At 35.3% G+C, this 17,631-nt stretch overlaps 2 protein-coding genes across 2 annotated transcripts; both read right to left on the bottom strand.

The window, feature by feature from the left end:
- Positions 1–2,842: 2,842 nt before the first annotated feature.
- Positions 2,843–7,300, bottom strand: LOC137572990 (uncharacterized). Its single transcript, XM_068284851.1, has 7 exons — positions 6,975–7,300; positions 6,658–6,881; positions 6,462–6,607; positions 6,188–6,401; positions 4,665–5,998; positions 2,949–4,607; positions 2,843–2,854 (listed from the first exon to the last, which is right to left on the bottom strand). The coding sequence occupies exons 1-7, from the start codon at positions 7,196–7,198 to the stop codon at positions 2,843–2,845; spliced, it is 3,813 nt and encodes a 1,270-aa protein (XP_068140952.1). The 5' UTR covers positions 7,199–7,300.
- Positions 7,301–16,214: 8,914 nt separating this feature from the next.
- Positions 16,215–17,316, bottom strand: LOC137573030 (uncharacterized). Its single transcript, XM_068284883.1, has 4 exons — positions 17,012–17,316; positions 16,779–16,955; positions 16,403–16,722; positions 16,215–16,318 (listed from the first exon to the last, which is right to left on the bottom strand). The coding sequence occupies exons 1-3, from the start codon at positions 17,228–17,230 to the stop codon at positions 16,471–16,473; spliced, it is 648 nt and encodes a 215-aa protein (XP_068140984.1). The 5' UTR covers positions 17,231–17,316; the 3' UTR covers positions 16,215–16,318; positions 16,403–16,470.
- Between the last annotated feature and the right edge of the window lie 315 nt (positions 17,317–17,631).

A 17,631-nucleotide genomic window follows, 5' to 3' on the forward strand; every position in this document is an offset into this window, starting at 1 on the left:
GGAACTTTATCTTAAATCTCTGACTTTACAGTTTACACGCCAAAGAAACCTAAAATTATATATATGGAATAAGTAATGGAAATTTTTAGAAACTATTTTTCATTTTCTGAACCTTAAATGTGAGGTTCCAATTCAAGAAGGACTAGTCCCAACCCTTATTCATAAGAAACTTAAATCGAATTGAATTGAATTTGAAACACAATTATTTTTCTGAATATACCAATCCCATCAGTGACGGATCTAAATATACATATATAGGAAAAATAGGTAGTTTCAGGTAACTAAAAAGAATTTAAGATGCTTCATTACAAAACATACGAATGCTGTCTTTTAAAATTTAAGTTCCATGAATATTTTATTGAGTAACCATTTTTATAATGCATCGTGCATCATAGTTCCTCTTTCTAAAAAAAAAAATCTCTATTAATCTCTAGCACCTTCAGTAGGAATGATACTGAAGACTTCACACACATTAACAAATATTTTATTTAAAGCTCATTAAATAGTCTTTGGAGCTGAACCTCAACTTTTTGGTGAACACCTGCCTAACTCCAATTCAAATTTCTCTAGCAATTGCATTTGCCTATGGTGTGGCAGTGCCTCAAAGCGCGTTTTACACAAAGTAAACAACATGTGGTAAGAAGCTGGCAAAGCTCTTACCTTCTGATGCACTATCCTCTAGAGTTTGGCATCTTCCTTTTGCCAGCTGCTTAAGAAGCAAACTTTGTGGCGAAATTTTCAGCGCTTTTTTCTCCCTCAGTTTGAGGTCTGGGTCTGTGTCTAGCATTTAAGTTTTATGTTTGTGTGGCATAATCTGACGTCGAGACGATCAAAAATCACACGGAAATTTGTCAAACAGCTCTCACTAATCCACTCACATATTTCACACTTCCAATTTCCGTGAGGAAGCTTCAAACTTTTCTGTTGTTGTTATGCCATGTTGCACATGTCGTTTTCCATTTCAATTGTGTCACTTACATGTTGCGTTTCCCCAAAAGAAAAGAAAGTTGCACAATTCGTCAATGATTGGAGGCGAGCGCCCAGGCAATTTCACATTGGGCACGTATGCAAACTGTCGCCTGCAATTTTATCAGGCCGGGCCAAAAGCAGCAGGCGATACCAGAAACCAAGAGGGTCGTACTGAGATATACCTCAAACAAAAAACCCCCAAAAAAAAATACTAACAACCATGTAGAAACAGAAAACTGGTTTGTAAACTGACAAAATCAGCTACGTTTTGCTACTCCAGGCAAAATAGGAAGAAGGTGTGCTAGAATCTGAGGGATGAGGCACAATTTCCGTTGCAATAACAGCAAAAAAAAAAAAAAAAGAATCCCAAATCTATGCCTAACTACAAAGTAAGCAAAAATCAGCAATTTTTTTGTTTGCCAACAGATTGAACTGTTCCTCAGGCGAGTCGAAAAGAATTTTTAGCAATTTTCTCCTTGTCGAGTGATAATAGGAAAGAAATTTTGAGGATTTCGCATGACATTGCTAAAACTTGGCTTAAAAACTTTAATTTTTAACAGCCAATCGATCGATTAAAGTAGTCCAAAAGCAAAACGAATCAAAAACAAAAAACTAGACAAAAGGTGAATAAGAACGAGTTAAAAATTAAGATTTTTAATTTGTTTGAAATGTGACTTTTATGTCTAAAAACTAGTGATGAAAGTTAACTTTGTTTTATTTTATATTTTTAGTATTAAAAATTTAATTTTTTAGCTTATATTAAACAACCTACGATTAGAATAACTGGAATTAACTTATTATTAATTTGGAAACTCTTAAGTCAAAGATACAATACTTAATTTAATCAAAGAAAATTATTTTTAAATCAGCTAACAGTTTGTAACATATATAGCATACATTTTGGGGCCAATAATAACATTTGAGTATAATAAAACGTGTTCTTGTTCCTGTCCAATTTTTAACACATCAAAGAAAAAGTTCAATTAAATTAAGTAATTTAAATTCGTTATAGAATTAGCTAGTCCAAATAAAACAAAACTAAACAGATGTGAGTTTTCTTTTCGACAAGTTGTAAAATTATTCTCTTAATATGTTAATTAATTAAAAAGCTTAGTAATTTGTTTACTTCTGCTTCACATCGTGGGTATTTAATTCATTTTAATTGTTTATTGAAACAGCTTAATTCCTTGTATCTATGTAAATATTCTGGAATGTGTAAAAATTTTCATTCAAAATTCCTCAAAAGCAACAATTTCCCCATCTAAGTTTACGCAAAAAAAATGTCAAGAAAAAAAACGAACAAGGAAAAAAAAGTAGCCTTATAGAAAAATATGTATCACACGTTAGAAACGAGGTTTTTAGCAGCATTTGTGTGGCATTTAATTAAATGCATTTTTTATTTTTAACACATTTTATTTTTTTTGTTTTTGTGTTCCTTTTCTTTCCCGCTCTCTCAAATGTCACATAAAATATGCAGCCAAAACGAAACCAAAACGAAAAACAAAGAAAATTTAGAAGAAAAAAAATACCGAGAGAGCCAGTAGCGACAGTGCAAAAAGGTGTTAATGGTGACTATGAAATTCCATTTGCATACACGTAGAAAAAAATTTAAATACCATAAGCATGCTACATACAAAAAAACAAAACGAAAAGAAGTGAAAAGTGATAAATTTTAATGTAATTTTTTTTATTGTACTTTGTTGGCCCCGTTGCCAAGTAATGGTAATTAGGCGTGGAAAAATCCATTAGCTAGGGCACTGGGCAACCGAAATGGGGATTGCTAAACAGACGGCTAGTGCAATTAGAGCATAAGTGTATAACCAATCATCCGGTATGTTTTAGTGGGGCATTTAGTGACGCCTTACCAAACACCTTATGACAATGACTTCGAAAAAAATATGGACCAACAAACATAGGATATAGGAATAAACAGCCAGAAAAAAGACAATATTATAATCGAGCTTTTGTATATGCTCAACACTATAATCATCGATAATACGCCTTTTTGAACTGCGACCAAATGATATGTTTGCCAAGGCAATGGTAATTGATAGTTTACATAGAAAAACGCATGAACGTTCAAAACGATTCAAGGCATTGGGATTTGTGCTTGTCAACCAAGGTCCCACAATTGGTTTCACCATATACCAATTAATAAATATTTCTTGCAGACGATAACAAAAACGCTGACACCATGCAAACGGTGGTTCCCGCATACGGCCATGAGTGTAATAGGGCGAACGTAGAAAATTTGTAGTTCCGCCCTCTATCCAACGATTGACAACGAAAAATTGTTGCACATGCCGCTCCAGATCGACTATGGTCACCGAACGGCAATACCATGAGGGATAGCGGCCGTTGCGATCTATTCCGAATGCCAAACGAGTGGGTATAACTATGGGACCACGATCTAACGTTAGTTTAATTGTAGAATTACGTGTCAGTCGTGGACTCATTGGATCCTGCTGTATGTGATATGTCACCTGATCGCGTCCCACCGACTTGAAATATAGAATTACATTCGATGTGGTGCCAGCAAAAGTTTGACCGCCCGTTACAACCATAACGAGCAACTCTTCATTAAGTGTCAATTGTAGATTTTCCGTGATAACTTTTTCCTTCTGCACATTACATCGCAACATGCTGTGCCGTTGATAAGCTGATATGCCCCTCATGTAGGTAGCCAGGACTAAAAATAGTGTCACAAATAATATTAGAAATATCAAAAGCATATACCAATTGGGCTCTAGAATGGGCATCACTATAACATCTAGATGCCTTTGCGCAGCGATGGGAAATATGCGCGTCGATAGAGGTCCCAAAATATCGCAGGTACACTTTATCAACGTATCATCGAATTCGGTTAAACAATAATCTGTACTCCAGCCAGGATTAAGAGTCCTATTTTTCCAATAACTACATCGGTAAGTTTCCAATAGAATTGAATAGTTCAAGGGTATTAAACGTCTTTCTAATACACGTTTCTTTGTTTTCGATTGCTTGTCATAATGCCATCCGCTTTTAGTCTTTGTTAACGTACGATAATTAATACCACTAATCACGGACACAAAGGCCTGAGCTTGTTTTTTACAAAAATTCAACATCCATATACGTCTACCATTCATTTGAGGAGTTATTTCGCAAGCTTTTCGACGGATTTCTTTAAATTTTGGCTTATAATGCAAATTTAAAGCGATTTTCATTTTATCTGAGCAATTGATTATACGCACAGACAACAAGTTCCTCTTTTGCAAAGTGACTTTATAGTAATGTATATGAGAATCACTTGTCATACTGCCATTGATCATCCAATCAAAAAAATCGGAATCCTTGCTAACTTCGGATGTATTCATCGAAAAGACCAAAGGATTTTGGATCAAAAATTCCTCGCCGGATGGTACAAGTTTTGCCGGACTGAAAGCGTGTACGATAAGAACATGTGACACCGATGAAAAGGTCTCCGGATACCACCAATACATATTGTGATTCGTAGTTTGGGAAATGATTTGAAAGAGCAAAGTATTATGCTGTAAAGTATATTTGAGCTCATTCAAAAGATTCCTGGATAATGTAATTTGTTGTTCGGCAATCTCTATGGTTAGATCGGCAACACTTGAGTCTACCCCGGTTACATTTACCTGAAAAGATTATGTCGGATTTAGTGTCTCAATTTCTTGTATTTCAAAAATGCTTACCTGATAGGAAATGCCACCTTTATGTACACTGTATGTATCATCGTGCGGAAAGTGTCTTTTACTGGCCAAGAAACCCAAATAGTAAACACATTTATATAGATACCAAGTGCATTTTAGCCAATAATTGATACGCAATGCAGTTAATTGATCATATGGCAATGTATCTTCATGTATTCGCTTGTTAGTGAAGCAATGTTCTTCAACACGACACATGGCACGCGGATGCCGTTCCGAAGCAGTACTCAATACGGACAAGAAAAAGACATACATGGCGGTCATTGAACTATAACCATCTTGATGCAACCAATCTAAATCCACAATGGTTATCCTAAAAACTTCGCTTAGTTTGGCAAATACCGTGGCCATGAGAGCGGCTCCACGATAATTTACTGGTGTTAGATGGCTCAACATATTCATGGCCAATACAGTCAACTGCTCCAGCTGCACGCTGGTTATCAACTCCTCATTGACCAGGTAGGAATAGACCAATGTACCATCATACGATGACCGTATTTGCTTCGTAGATACCAGAGATCGCACAAATGCCCGATTCCATTGGCCCTGCGATAACATATCAGGCACATGGATCAAAAGACCCCTTAATTGGCGATCAGTCATTAACCTCTCATTGCCTCTAAACATACTGATGGGTAGGACATTCAAAGGTTGCACATGAACATCCACATGAAATTCATTGCACATATCCAGGGCATCACATATCGAGATATATAGAGCGTTGGTGGCAGGCAAAGGCAGTTGATACCGCTCATAGGGTACATTTGAATCAATCACTCCCATATCAATCATATATCTATACAGCAGAGGTGGATAATCCGTCTGATAGCCCCTGCAATCGATTGTAAAGATTGTTTTTGCTTCAACACCTATTTCTGGAAAAATCGTACACTGTCCGTCCTTTGGCCCAGTATTCTGTTTTAAAATTCGCTCTGTTTCACTCACCAAGCCATTTGGTTGAAACATTTTCAAGTTAATGGCCAAATAATCCACATCATGGAACACCACCAAATGATTTAGTTTTGATAACAGCTTGTGCTCTTCTCCTCCAATAGACACCCACCATTCAAATCGTGGCATAAATCCCCGACAATCGTAACACATTGCCTTTAAATTAATACTATTATTCCGGGCAAACAGTCCCAACTCACAATTGCGACAGCAATGAATGTGAGGAGTAAAAGTTTCATAATCAACACCTCGAACCGACTGTTGCGTTGTGTTTCGGACACTTCCATCCAAGGCGGATGTCATGGTTAGCTTGTAGTCATATTGCGATCCAATTTGTAATTTTCTGGCTGGAATGGTTAGAATGGCATCTATGAGGAAAGAAAATGAGATTTGATAAGCATTTTCAATTTTCGTATTGATTAAAATTTGTAAGAAATGTAGAATTTCCCTTTACAATTAATTATCGTCTGTCTATATCATATTATAACACAAAGGCATATTTTTAGAGAATCGCTATACACATTTTATTATAGGTATATTTGTATTAACGTACTCACTGTTTGACATTTTATGATGGCAAAATGGATTTTTGGGATCATCGACACTCTCACAATCCCATTCCAATTGTCCAGCTATTCCTGAATTTTCAGGTTTAGAAAGATCTCTACTTAATGAACCATTCAGCACAATTTCACCATGAACATTAACCAAGCGTTTCTTGTTGCCCACAATAATTGGTTCAACCAAAGGTGGAAGATAACGCAGATAGCACTGTAAAATTAGATGGATTTACATAAAGAGACAATTTAAATGATCAACTAACTAACTCACACGAGCACCAATAAGTGAACCAAGTATATGAGTGTGAACCTGAAGCACTAAATCTCGATTGGTCTTTGTGTGATGAATGAAATGCAATTTATATGGCAACAGTTTCAATACAAGATTCTTTGTTTTACTCACACGACCTAGCAGATCTGTAAGATAAGTAAGTAATTGCCTAAACAAGTAATTAGTAAAAACTCACTTTTGTTTGTTATATCATAGATACTCCAATTGACAAAAGGATAGCCAAGATCCGTGCATTTTGAAGTGACTTCAGCCATAAAGGCCAGATGACTGCGAGGTGCGATTTCCACTGGTCTCTCGGGATCCCCGCAAAAGCGTAAACTCATTTTGGGTTCACAGGTCATGGTACGAGTTAAGCGTACTAGCACTTCACCATCACATTTGGGTGCCAACAATTGATCTCTATGTTGAGAACATGTCAACATGACAGTAACCACACGAGTTTTTGTATTAAAATATGTAGCATAGGTCTGATAGAAATAACATTTTGTATACGGAACACTTGGCACTCTTATGCCATTTCTACGCAATAGAGAATCCAATTTTTGTGTATATCGCCAACCATTTGCTTTAACATTGGGATTAGTCACTTTAACATCTATCAGATAATCTCTCGTATTAACAGTGATATTTAGAATGAAAGAATTATTACCCAAATGGGGCATGGTTAGAAAAATCAGAGAACGTTGACCATATGTTGCATACGGATTAAAAAACATATGAATTTGTAGAGGATACTCTTCTTCTATGTCTTCGTTAAACCAAGTAGAAATATTTCTCTTACTTAAACGTTGAGTTTTTCGTTTGGTTCTATAGTGATATCTTCGGCTATTCAGCATTTGAAATTTACTTGAGTAATAGGTATCCTCATTGATGTGTTTCGTTGTTTGATTCGGATAATTTTCAGCATAGATGGGATTACATAAATCTGCCTCGTTCTCTTTATATTCAGTATTTACATTTCTTCGGGTTCTGAGTAGCGTTGACTTTAATGGCAAACATTCCATAGTTAACATTGCGTTTGTCATCATGAGGTAAGCGAGTAATTGCATAACTTAAATACTCTCCTCTGATATTATATTGGATAATTTCCATCTCAGTTTTTTTTTTTGTCGACCTCTTTTTTCAATTACTTATTTTTTTGACTCAAGAAGCAATGATAAACTGGTGATTGCGGTTGACAGGCAACATGACATTTTACCGCACAACATTTTTTTCACATGTCTTTTTCTGATTTTTTTTTTTTTTTTCCAACCCCTGTCTACCACCTTACATAATTGTTTTAAATTAATTGCAATTTGTTTGTGTATATGTGTGTGTGTGTGTGCAAAAAGCATTAAGTGCACTTCAAATATTCGAAAAAAGCACAGCTGGTAATTTATTGACCGCAAGACAACAACAAACATGGCACAAAAGGCGACAGAACAAGAGCAACTTCAATTCCATTTTCATATAAATCAAATGAAATTAACTCAAATGCCATACGAAGAGCGTACAACGAGTGAGTGAGGGTAAATGAAGGTGGTGATACATTTTTATATACCACAAAACAATCATGGTTTATTTACTCTAAACTCTTGGACATCTAGTTAGGTGTAGGGATTGCATGCATTTCCTCACCATGACGACAATTTCTTAAATTGTTTGAACAAATGAGTAGAAGATATAAAAAAAAAAAAAAAAAAAACAAAAAAACGGTGGAAAACCATTTACAGACGAGTGCACGTCCTGCCAAAAGAATGAAAAAGAACTTGAAATCTTCTTCCAAGTATACCGAAGTTGACATACCCTTCTCATATAAATGAAAACATTTTGGTGCCTAACTCTCAATATATTGGCCTGATCTAGTAAGAACTCTTTGACCAACGATCTAGTAAGAACTCCTTGACCAACGATTCTATTTGATCTTTTAAGCCAGTTGTCATTATTCCTTCGTAAAGGAAGTATGCCCGAAACTTAGACAACAAAAAGAAAATGAGGAAAAGCAGAAAGTAAAAGAAAAGCAAAATCAGAAATAAAGAAAAAAAAAGTAGCATAACATTTTACGATTTAGCATGTGTGGACCGACTAAGAGACTAAGAACGTATCCTAGGGACCAGCGTCAAGTTCAGCACTTTGGCGCTCTTCAAGTGCTTTTCATTTTCCGAGCACGTCGCCGCATCATAAAACAAAAAACGCATGAAGCGCAACGAAGGGGCGGGTAGTCTAAGAGGGGGGCAGGCACAACCGTTTCGCACGTTTAGCATATATATTTTCACACTTGCAATCATACTTTAAGCAAAAAATACAAAAATAAAGAATGAGAAGAACAAAAAACTCCTCTCGAAAATTAAGAATAAGGTTCAAGCACACACACTACTTAGAGATGGCAACACATTTTGGAAAAGACTCTCTTGAAAATGAAAAGAAACTCGTGATATACTATGTATCAATGAAATTTGTATGCTGCCTACGATTAAAAATCTTATAAATTAGTAGATTTATTGACTTCAAGTCGGCTAAACCCCAGTTTTGATTCACTTCAAGAAAAGTCGAAATCTAAAAACTTGTGAGTAAAACTGATGATATATTTAAAAAACCTGAAAACTCTATCCTGAAAAGTGTAACATTAAAGATTTAAGTACACCGATGAATAAAAATCTACAGGACGATACGTTTTGAAATTTTGTATTTCTTTAGTATACAGTAATTAACTAATTCCGGTTTCGAGTGAGATTTGATTGATATACCTACTAATATTATTTGTTAGCTGGAAATCCTCGGAAAAATACGCAAATCCATTTATGAAGCTTTCTCACATCTTAGAAAACAAGCTCAGACAGACATCGATTTGATGTATAATCTGCCTCCATATTTTGACTTGATACGCAAGGACTTTTTTTAACTCCCTCTAAAGAGGAGTGTAATAGTGTATTAATCATTAGAATTATAAATAGCAGCCCTCGTACCAACTTATCTGGTTGTGCTGATGAAAAATATATACATACTTGAATATATATCCTTCTAAGGGTTACTTACAAGGCTTCTAAGACCTTTCGTGCATCATTTTTGTCATCTATTTCTACAACAACTACAAATTTGTTGAGATAAGTCATTTCTGTTACCTATTCTAAAAATTCTTCGTTTCAAAAAATCGAATCCAATCCATTTATTAAAATCGTGTCACGCCAGTTGCTGTTGTCTCTAAAAACTCTAAAAATGCCATTCAAAAGGAAGAGAGAGAAAGATACACATGACACGATGATAACAAGTGGGAGGAAAACATGGGTGGCCAGGCCGTGCCATGGTCTCTATATCTTTCAGTTTCACTCACAGCCAAAAGTCAGGTCATAAAAGTGCGTCGGGATTGTCGCCAAACTTTTGCTTTCTTTGCACAACTTTTTGCCTCACTCTATGTCGTTTTTTGTCTTCATCTTTTTTTGGTTTTTTGTATTTTTTTTTTTCTTTGATAATAATTTCTCTATGTAGGATTTTACTTTGTTGCTGCGGCCAAAAGGAATTTATCTTTTATCTTTGCTCGGTGTGCGCGTCTGCGGCTTTCGCTGTGACTTTAATTAAAAAGTCATAGACCCCTTTTTGGAAACGAGGTGGCAGGTGGTTGGGAGGTAGAGGTGGAGGGGTACACATCACATCATCGTTATAAGTAATTACAGAAAAGTGACAAAATTTCATAAATAATTTCAACATATAAATGAATATTAATGTTGTCAGACAGAATGTCTCGTAGTCAGTTTAATAGATGTCAGAGTCTGTCTGACATTATTAACTCAATCGACTTAACACTTTTAGTTGGATTTTTGGTTTTTTTTGTTATTTTTGGATGACATTAAAAGGATTTTTGGCGCGACACTAATGACAGATAATGTTTTCGTATATAAAATATTCCAAAATGTGAAATAGTTTGAGCATAAAGTTCAAAAGTTCAAAGCGCTTTTGCTCATGATGATGATGACGATAATGATCATCAAAATGATGATGATTGTGCGGAGGAAGCATCGAATGCTTAATGGATTTGAAAGCAGCGTGAAACCATTTTGCCCCTTCCTTGGCAAGACCAACCCAAACCCTTTTTTCATACCCATCCATCACTTGGCACATTGAAAACTTTCAGCTGACGCTTCTAAGAGAATAGCTTGGAATTGGGTTTTGGTATAAAGGAGGGGGTGGGCTGGATGATGAGAATGGTGTTGAGGTTTGAATTGGGGTTTTGGCTTGATTCGGTGGTTACATCTGTTTTGGCAATGCTAGCAACTTTGCATGCGGTTTGTCTTCTGGTCAAATGCAACTTCTCTTGCCCTTTTGCCTCAACTAATGAATTGCAGTTTGCCTGCAATTGCTGCACTTGATTTGCGGTACGACTTAATGGTTAACAATTATCTGGTGACAGTTTTAAAGGGCCGTTGGCAAAAACCTTCCTCAAATTGGACCGTTGGACTAATTTGAAATTTGTGTCAGAGTTTGCGAACAACATGTTACAGTGACCCAAGAAAACTGGCAGAATGAATTTCCCCCTTCTGTGAGTGGGTCATGAAATAGTGATTGACATTTGATATTTACATTCTAATTGCTAGTGAAATATTAATGCAAATGTACTTCCTTACACAAACTTGTTTAATTTATTTTTTCGACTCCAAGTAGTTAATTTTTTTAAATACTTATTTTGTATGTAGATTAAAAGTTATTCTACCGGCTCAAAAATTCCATAGTACACTTAGAAAATTATAAGATTTTGATAATATTTTAAATGGTCGATTGCTTCCTTTAGAATCACGATCTAGATTAGCCACTGCTTAAGTAAAAGCTTATAAGTAGCAAGCCTTAGTTCTACCGTTTAGTATTAATGTTTTGTTTATAACCAGTATGATTAACTTGTAGAAGTTAAGTGATCACAAACTGATTCATGAGACATGGCATCATGTAGATAAAAAGATTCTGATCTCCTTTTTGGAATGGCAATAGGAATTTGATCCGTAACACAATCCAATCTAAAACCTGATCCAGTTACTTTTCTGAATGTAAGCCAGAATTAATGGGTTTAAAGGAAGTTTAAACATTTAGAAAAGAATTTCATTGTTTGGTTAAATCAATGTAAGCCCAAATACTTTCTTCAATTAGTCATTAACCGATTATAAAAGAAACATTTATTCACTCCATTTGCAATTGAGTCACATTATTTCCTGCACAAAAAGAAAATATTAAATTTGCAAGTTAAACAATTTAATGCACAAGCAATGCATTTTATTTGTTTATTGTTTCCATAATAAATATGCCCAAAGCATGCTCTAGCCGGTCCCAAAATGAATTTACGACTCTCTGTGAGACACTGCAAACTCAATAAAAAAGAATATGACTGTAAATTGTGAATTCTATGTAGCAAGCAGATCGCATGCATAAAACCATCGCCAACGGAAAATGACTAGGTAAGAGTTGCCCCAAAACACTCGAAAGCCCTCGCCCTCCCCCTTACTCCTACACTCACTTTCTGACTCACTCACTCATTCGTACAGTGGGTCTCTGGCTCTGTCACACCAATGGTATGCACCGCTCCTTGAGGACAAGAAGGACATTTCTAGTGGGAATCACGTAACGAAGTGCATTGTTAAAATATAATAAAATCGCAATTTTGCGTTCATGTTGCAATGTGGCGTCATATCCTTTTTCCTTTAATTTTTCACGAATTCGCCATTTCGTAGTTCCGAAACCGAATCCCAGTTTTTCTGCGGATAGTGGTAAGAAGTGAATCAGAGAGTGGAATGGATGGATGGATGGATGGGGTTGGGGGGTATACCAACAAGAACATTGCTGCTGCCTGCGTTTTCTATGCACACTCCATAGATTTTAATGCAATTTTCCAAGGGGTTTTTATATGTTTTTATTTCGCTGGCTGTTGTCATTGTCGCCAGCTGCCAAAGTCTTTGTTCTTGCCGAGAAAGAGTTGGGGGAGAAGCAGCATGGAGTCTATGGCAGGGGAAGATGTGAGAGTGTTGAGTCCATCCTGTTGGTTGGTTTGGTTTGGTTTTGGCTGTTTGGACAATGTATCCGTTGGCCAGTATAGTTTCTCAGTCGCGCCATATTTCTGCACTCAATTGTCCTTCAGCGCAGTGTTTGCGGTCTTTTCCCCACAACATCATCCCATCCACTCAATTTCTCTATCGTTTTCGCCTTTGCTCATTCTCACTCGCTCTCTCTCTCTCACACTCTCTCTCACTCTTTTTCTCTTTCGTTCTGTGTCTATTTCCTTAGTTGTAAAATATAATGCCTTTGTTTGTTCGCGCAATAAAAAATGATTACTTTAATTTCCGTGCCACATAAAAAAGGAGCCCTGTCTAAACATGAGAAATCGCTGTCATTTGCGTTTGCCCTTTGCTTTTGTTAGCCCTTTTTCTATGACTTAGAGTTTTAGCCTAGATTGGACCAGAATTCGGCCTCGTAGGTATTCCCTTAAAGTATCGACTAATTGAATTAGTTAAAATTTTAGACAAAAGAAAAATATTTAATCATCAATCATTGGCCTCGTCTTAGACTGCTCAATTTATCAATTAAACTTAATTGAAATTTTATTATCATTAACCTTTTCGTTACCCTATAACAAATTGCAAGGTACTTGCAAGATTATAATTGATATCTTATATATTGACAATGTTGGATAAAATTAGAATAAGGATTTGATACATTTCAAAGCTTTTTATCTATCAAAGTAGCTACAATTTTTCATGAAAACTTACAAGGCGAACTTAAAACAAAATGTAAAAATTTCAATAGGACACACTAAATAACCACAAAGATATTCAATATATAGAATTATCGTATATTGTGAGGTATTGTCAAGTCGGTCCACTTTTCGCTAAAAAAAAAAAAAAAAACAACGTCAAACAAAAAAGAAACCTTTCTCTGGTTCAGCCATTAATTAGCAAACGCCTCGAAATTGCTCATTTCTTTAGATTTTTGGTCTAATTGCCCTTGTCAATGAAAATTTCTCTCCTTATTTATGTTAATTCTTTTCAATTTTTTTTTGGGTTTTATTTTTATTTTTCATTGAGCTTTGCGCTCAATTGCTTTTGTAATCAATCAAAGTCACATAGCATAAAAAGATATGGTTGAGATATTAGACGAGGTTCAAAGGCAAAACGAATAAAGAAGAAACCAACCACTAACAACTCCAAAACCAAGTATAGCTTCTCGTGTGTGTGTGTGTGTGTGTATGTTCGAAGCTTCTGGTGTTTGACGTGACACTTGAGCGACACTTGAAAGTCTTGATAATTGATATTGTGTGGCAATGAAGGCGGTTATGGGCGTGTCAGTTGGACGGGTGCAGGATAACATATCCTTGCATTGACGATTGCAAGTAAAATTGCATGCAAAATTGCATGCTCTATATATCCACATAGATTCTTTTTATCTAACAGATAAGAATTTTATATATAAAATCTGAGTTCTGGTATTCAATTCGATAAATAGGTTACTTAAATCTTGGAATTTAAAAATTTTACAAGTTCGCGCAAATAAGTAGGCTATATAAAAAGTGTATTTTTTGGGTTATGGTATGTTGGCATGTCGAAAAGCTTCCATTTCTTAAATATTGTAGGAATTTGTTTTATTTAATATATATATTTATAGTATTTTAGATTATTTTAACGTAAAACTATTTATTTGATTATTTTAATTAAGTTTAGTTAGAAAGTAGTTGTCTTTACTGCTTTGCGTCGTTTCGTCTTTTGTCTTTATTGTGCAACCGCTCTCGCTCGTAACTTCGGTTCGACTGCCACGTCTTTCACTCAGTTCGTCCCGCTTAAAAAAGTTGCAGATCAGGAAAACCTATAATCAACTTTAACTTTACTCTAGCCCTGGCTTTGGGGTCAACACAAAATTTGAATATTTGTATGTTATTTTTGGGGACGTTTGGCCCCTAATTGTGCCTAATAGATGATATTTTACTTTTCGTGGATCATTAGTTTTTGGGTAGTTCGACTTTATTAGCCTTCGGTTTGAATAATTCTAAAATTTGATTTAGGCTCCCGTTTTGGTCTTGTCTTGCTATATATATACTCTGACGTTTACATTCCATTGAACGAAAACAGGCCAATACGAATTTGAATTTAGCCGTTCAAATCAATTTTTTTCTTAATTTTAAAACTTTTAGTTAGTTTTGTTAGCTTTTTGCATCAAATTCAAACAAAATTGTCATAATACAAAAATATAACATTCAAAATTGTGATGGAAATATTTTATATGTGTACAAGGAAAATTACGGATTGGTTAGGATGGATTATTTCAACTTGTCGAATCTTACTATTGTTTAGTTGTATCAATTGTGGTAGTAAGTAGTACTCACTTAATTAATACATGTCAGTATTCCTTTTTCTTGTCTATGACCTTTTTGTTTGATTGTTAAATCTATATTTGTCTTAACCTTTTGGCATTATATTTTGCTCTTTTGTAATTCTTTTTGTTTTTGCAGTCTGTTTTGTGTCAAACCGCATTGGGCTTGGGGTTGGGGTTTTGGCAGAAACTCAAGTTCGAGAATGAGAACCCATGTCTCCAAAGGGTCTCAGCACAGTTTCGCGTTGAGCTGCTAAGCGAAAAGTTTATGCACCAAATTGTTTTCACCTGCTGTCCCAAATTTATAACGCCTGAGCCTTTATTTTTATTTGTATAATCCTTTCGGTTATGCCCTTGTCATACCCATTCTCCCGACCCCCTCTTACCCATCTCCATAACACCATCTTTGCACCGTAACCCGTAGCCCGCAACTTTTGCACATGACAGAAACCAGAATTGGTATTTCCACCATGGCACATGGATTAAGTGAAAGACAAAAACCGTAGGCGAATTGCAAAAATTTTCCCCTCTGCACAGTGGGTCAGTTTTTTCCTTTTACTTATTTTTATGGCCTCATCTTTAACTTTGCATAATGTTTTCGGTTTTTCTTTCTTTTTCTTTTTTGGGGGAAAATTTTTATGCGAACATGACTCTCACACTCTCGACCGTCTCGGCATAATGGCCAGCGCACTTGTTGTTTAATGTGTCCGCAAGCTATGAGTTTGCGATCCTTCTTGATGAGTCGGCACAGCGAAAATTTTTCAATGGCTTCCGCTCATTAAACGACCAGAAATTATATTAAATTTACTGCATAAAAAAGTTGTAAATATTTTTATGCCTGCATTAATATGCAACGCCAACCACTGTGGCCAATGGCATGAAATGCCATCTAGCTACCTCCTACTGAATGCTGGATGCTGGCGGTTGCGGGAGTTCTGGCTGTCGCTGCTAATACCACCGCTAATAAAATCTTACTGCCGCAGCACCGTCAGATCCATGAAACACAGCTGTGTGCAGTCATTTTTACTGCTGCAGTGGCCAGGCCCACAATTTTGTTGGTCATAGAAATGAAGACGATGGCAAAAGGTCAACTCGAATAGCACTGTCTTAGTCCTTACATAAGCGCTGCGAACTACAGTTCAAAAAGAGGACCAAAACTCAACTTTACACAAAGCTTAATTTATTTTTTTTACAATTTTATTTAGCTTTGTAATAGTAATTCCACCAAGAGTTAGAAGTAACTGAAAAAGAATTGATTTACAAGAGTAATAAATGATCTTTTTAGATATCAATTATGAGCATCTATTGACTCTACTACTCTTTCCATGACATTTACTTAACCTTGTTTTTCCCACTACATTTTTGGAAATGCTATTGTAATGGTTGTCTGTAAAGGATAAAAATGTAATAAAACTGTTTATTTTAATTTATTTATTTAAACTAACCATAACCTTATAGTTAAGGAAATTTACAGGGCTCTGGACATCACTTTTATCAGTAATATCAGCAGCGACAAACAACTTTAATTTAAAAGAGAAAAAATAATTAACTTCCTTTTGGTACTTCCGATAAAATAAATCAATATATGCAGATTCAAAACTCACAACAGAAATATCGGTTGGTAAATGGTTATACTAATATTGCTCTTCTCTCAAATATATTCCCAAATAGTTTATAGCAAGTTTATGTATTCGTTGGAAAGCATTAACTTCTCTCGACTATTATTCTTGAGGGCTCCACGAAATGTGAGCATGGCTTGAAATACAAGAGTAATGATGAAAATTTGCACAGCCTTGCTAACTAAGGCAGTAAGAAATTTCTGCCATAAACGACCTATAATAGCTTCTATAATATTTATCAAAAGGCGTAGAGCAAGTATGCTTGCATGAATTATAATCCAGGGTTTCATATATGATGGAGAGACCTTTGAGATGATATTAATGGAATATGTCTGATTTTTTCATTAACTTTGAAACTTACATATATCACTGCATAGAGCAGCAAACCCCAACAATAAGTGGCGGTAAAACGAGCTATGACCGCCAGACGTATCAGAACATATTGAGGTAGAGCATGGAACTTACTATTATACCAAGAGCCTGATGTTTTTGTGCTGTTTATATATATTTGGTATAAAAATGCACAAATACTTTGTAACTAGAATTAAAGAGATATATAAATAGATGGTTTATAATAATACAACTCGGCATTACCGTTCCATAGAGACTGAAAACCAACAATACCCAATAGTATACGGGATAGCAGGTTTCCTTACAGTTCATGCAATTGATCGCTTTTCGTCTGATCGATCGCCAACGTGAAGATTCCATAAAATTAAAGTAATCATCTTGTTTTCTACACGAATCAGCCACTATATCAAACGAATCGCCGAGCATACAAAATAGCTGTTCAAATGGTATTAAACGTACCATAATCAATGTTTTTGTTGTGTTTCTCTTTTTTCCTCAAATGAAGCCAATATTAGTAAAATGAAAATTTTGCATCAGTATGAACTGACTGTTAATTGAAATCTGAATGGAAATAGGAACAAAAATCTTATGAATTTTTGAAGTGTAAATCAAATGTGAACTGCTAAGCAGATGTTATAAGATTGAAGATAGATAATAAATGGCTTAAGATTTTGAGGTATTTTTAAGTTTTCTTTTCATTATCTACAAATAGATTTAATATGTTAATTATACAAACTATCTATCTCTTTCACTGCAAATCGAATTCAGGGCTACCTAAAGATAATGCGCTGTTTTGAAGTGTAAATCAAAGAGACTATAAGTTGAAAGTGAATTGCTAAGCAGATGTTTTAAGATTGAAGATA

This window comes from Drosophila tropicalis, unplaced genomic scaffold, assembly GCF_018151085.1.
Source record: "Drosophila tropicalis isolate 14030-0801.00 unplaced genomic scaffold, ASM1815108v1 contig_393, whole genome shotgun sequence".
Taxonomy (NCBI): domain Eukaryota; kingdom Metazoa; phylum Arthropoda; class Insecta; order Diptera; family Drosophilidae; genus Drosophila; species Drosophila tropicalis.

Bases quoted from the DNA above. Each gene is read 5' to 3' on its own strand.
- LOC137572990 (XM_068284851.1), bottom strand. From the start codon at position 7,198: ATGTTTTTTAATCCGTATGCAACATATGGTCAACGTTCTCTGATTTTT. The intron at 5,999-6,187 runs GTGAGTACGTTA...CTTTCCTCATAG, and splicing joins CCATCATAAAATGTCAAACA to ATGCCATTCTAACCATTCCA. The intron at 4,608-4,664 runs GTAAGCATTTTT...TAATCTTTTCAG, and splicing joins AAGGTGGCATTTCCTATCAG to GTAAATGTAACCGGGGTAGA.
- LOC137573030 (XM_068284883.1), bottom strand. From the start codon at position 17,230: ATGGTACGTTTAATACCATTTGAACAGCTATTTTGTATGCTCGGCGAT. The intron at 16,956-17,011 runs GTAATGCCGAGT...CTTTAATTCTAG, and splicing joins TTTTCAGTCTCTATGGAACG to TTACAAAGTATTTGTGCATT. The intron at 16,723-16,778 runs GTAAGTTTCAAA...ATCATCTCAAAG, and splicing joins TGCTCTATGCAGTGATATAT to GTCTCTCCATCATATATGAA.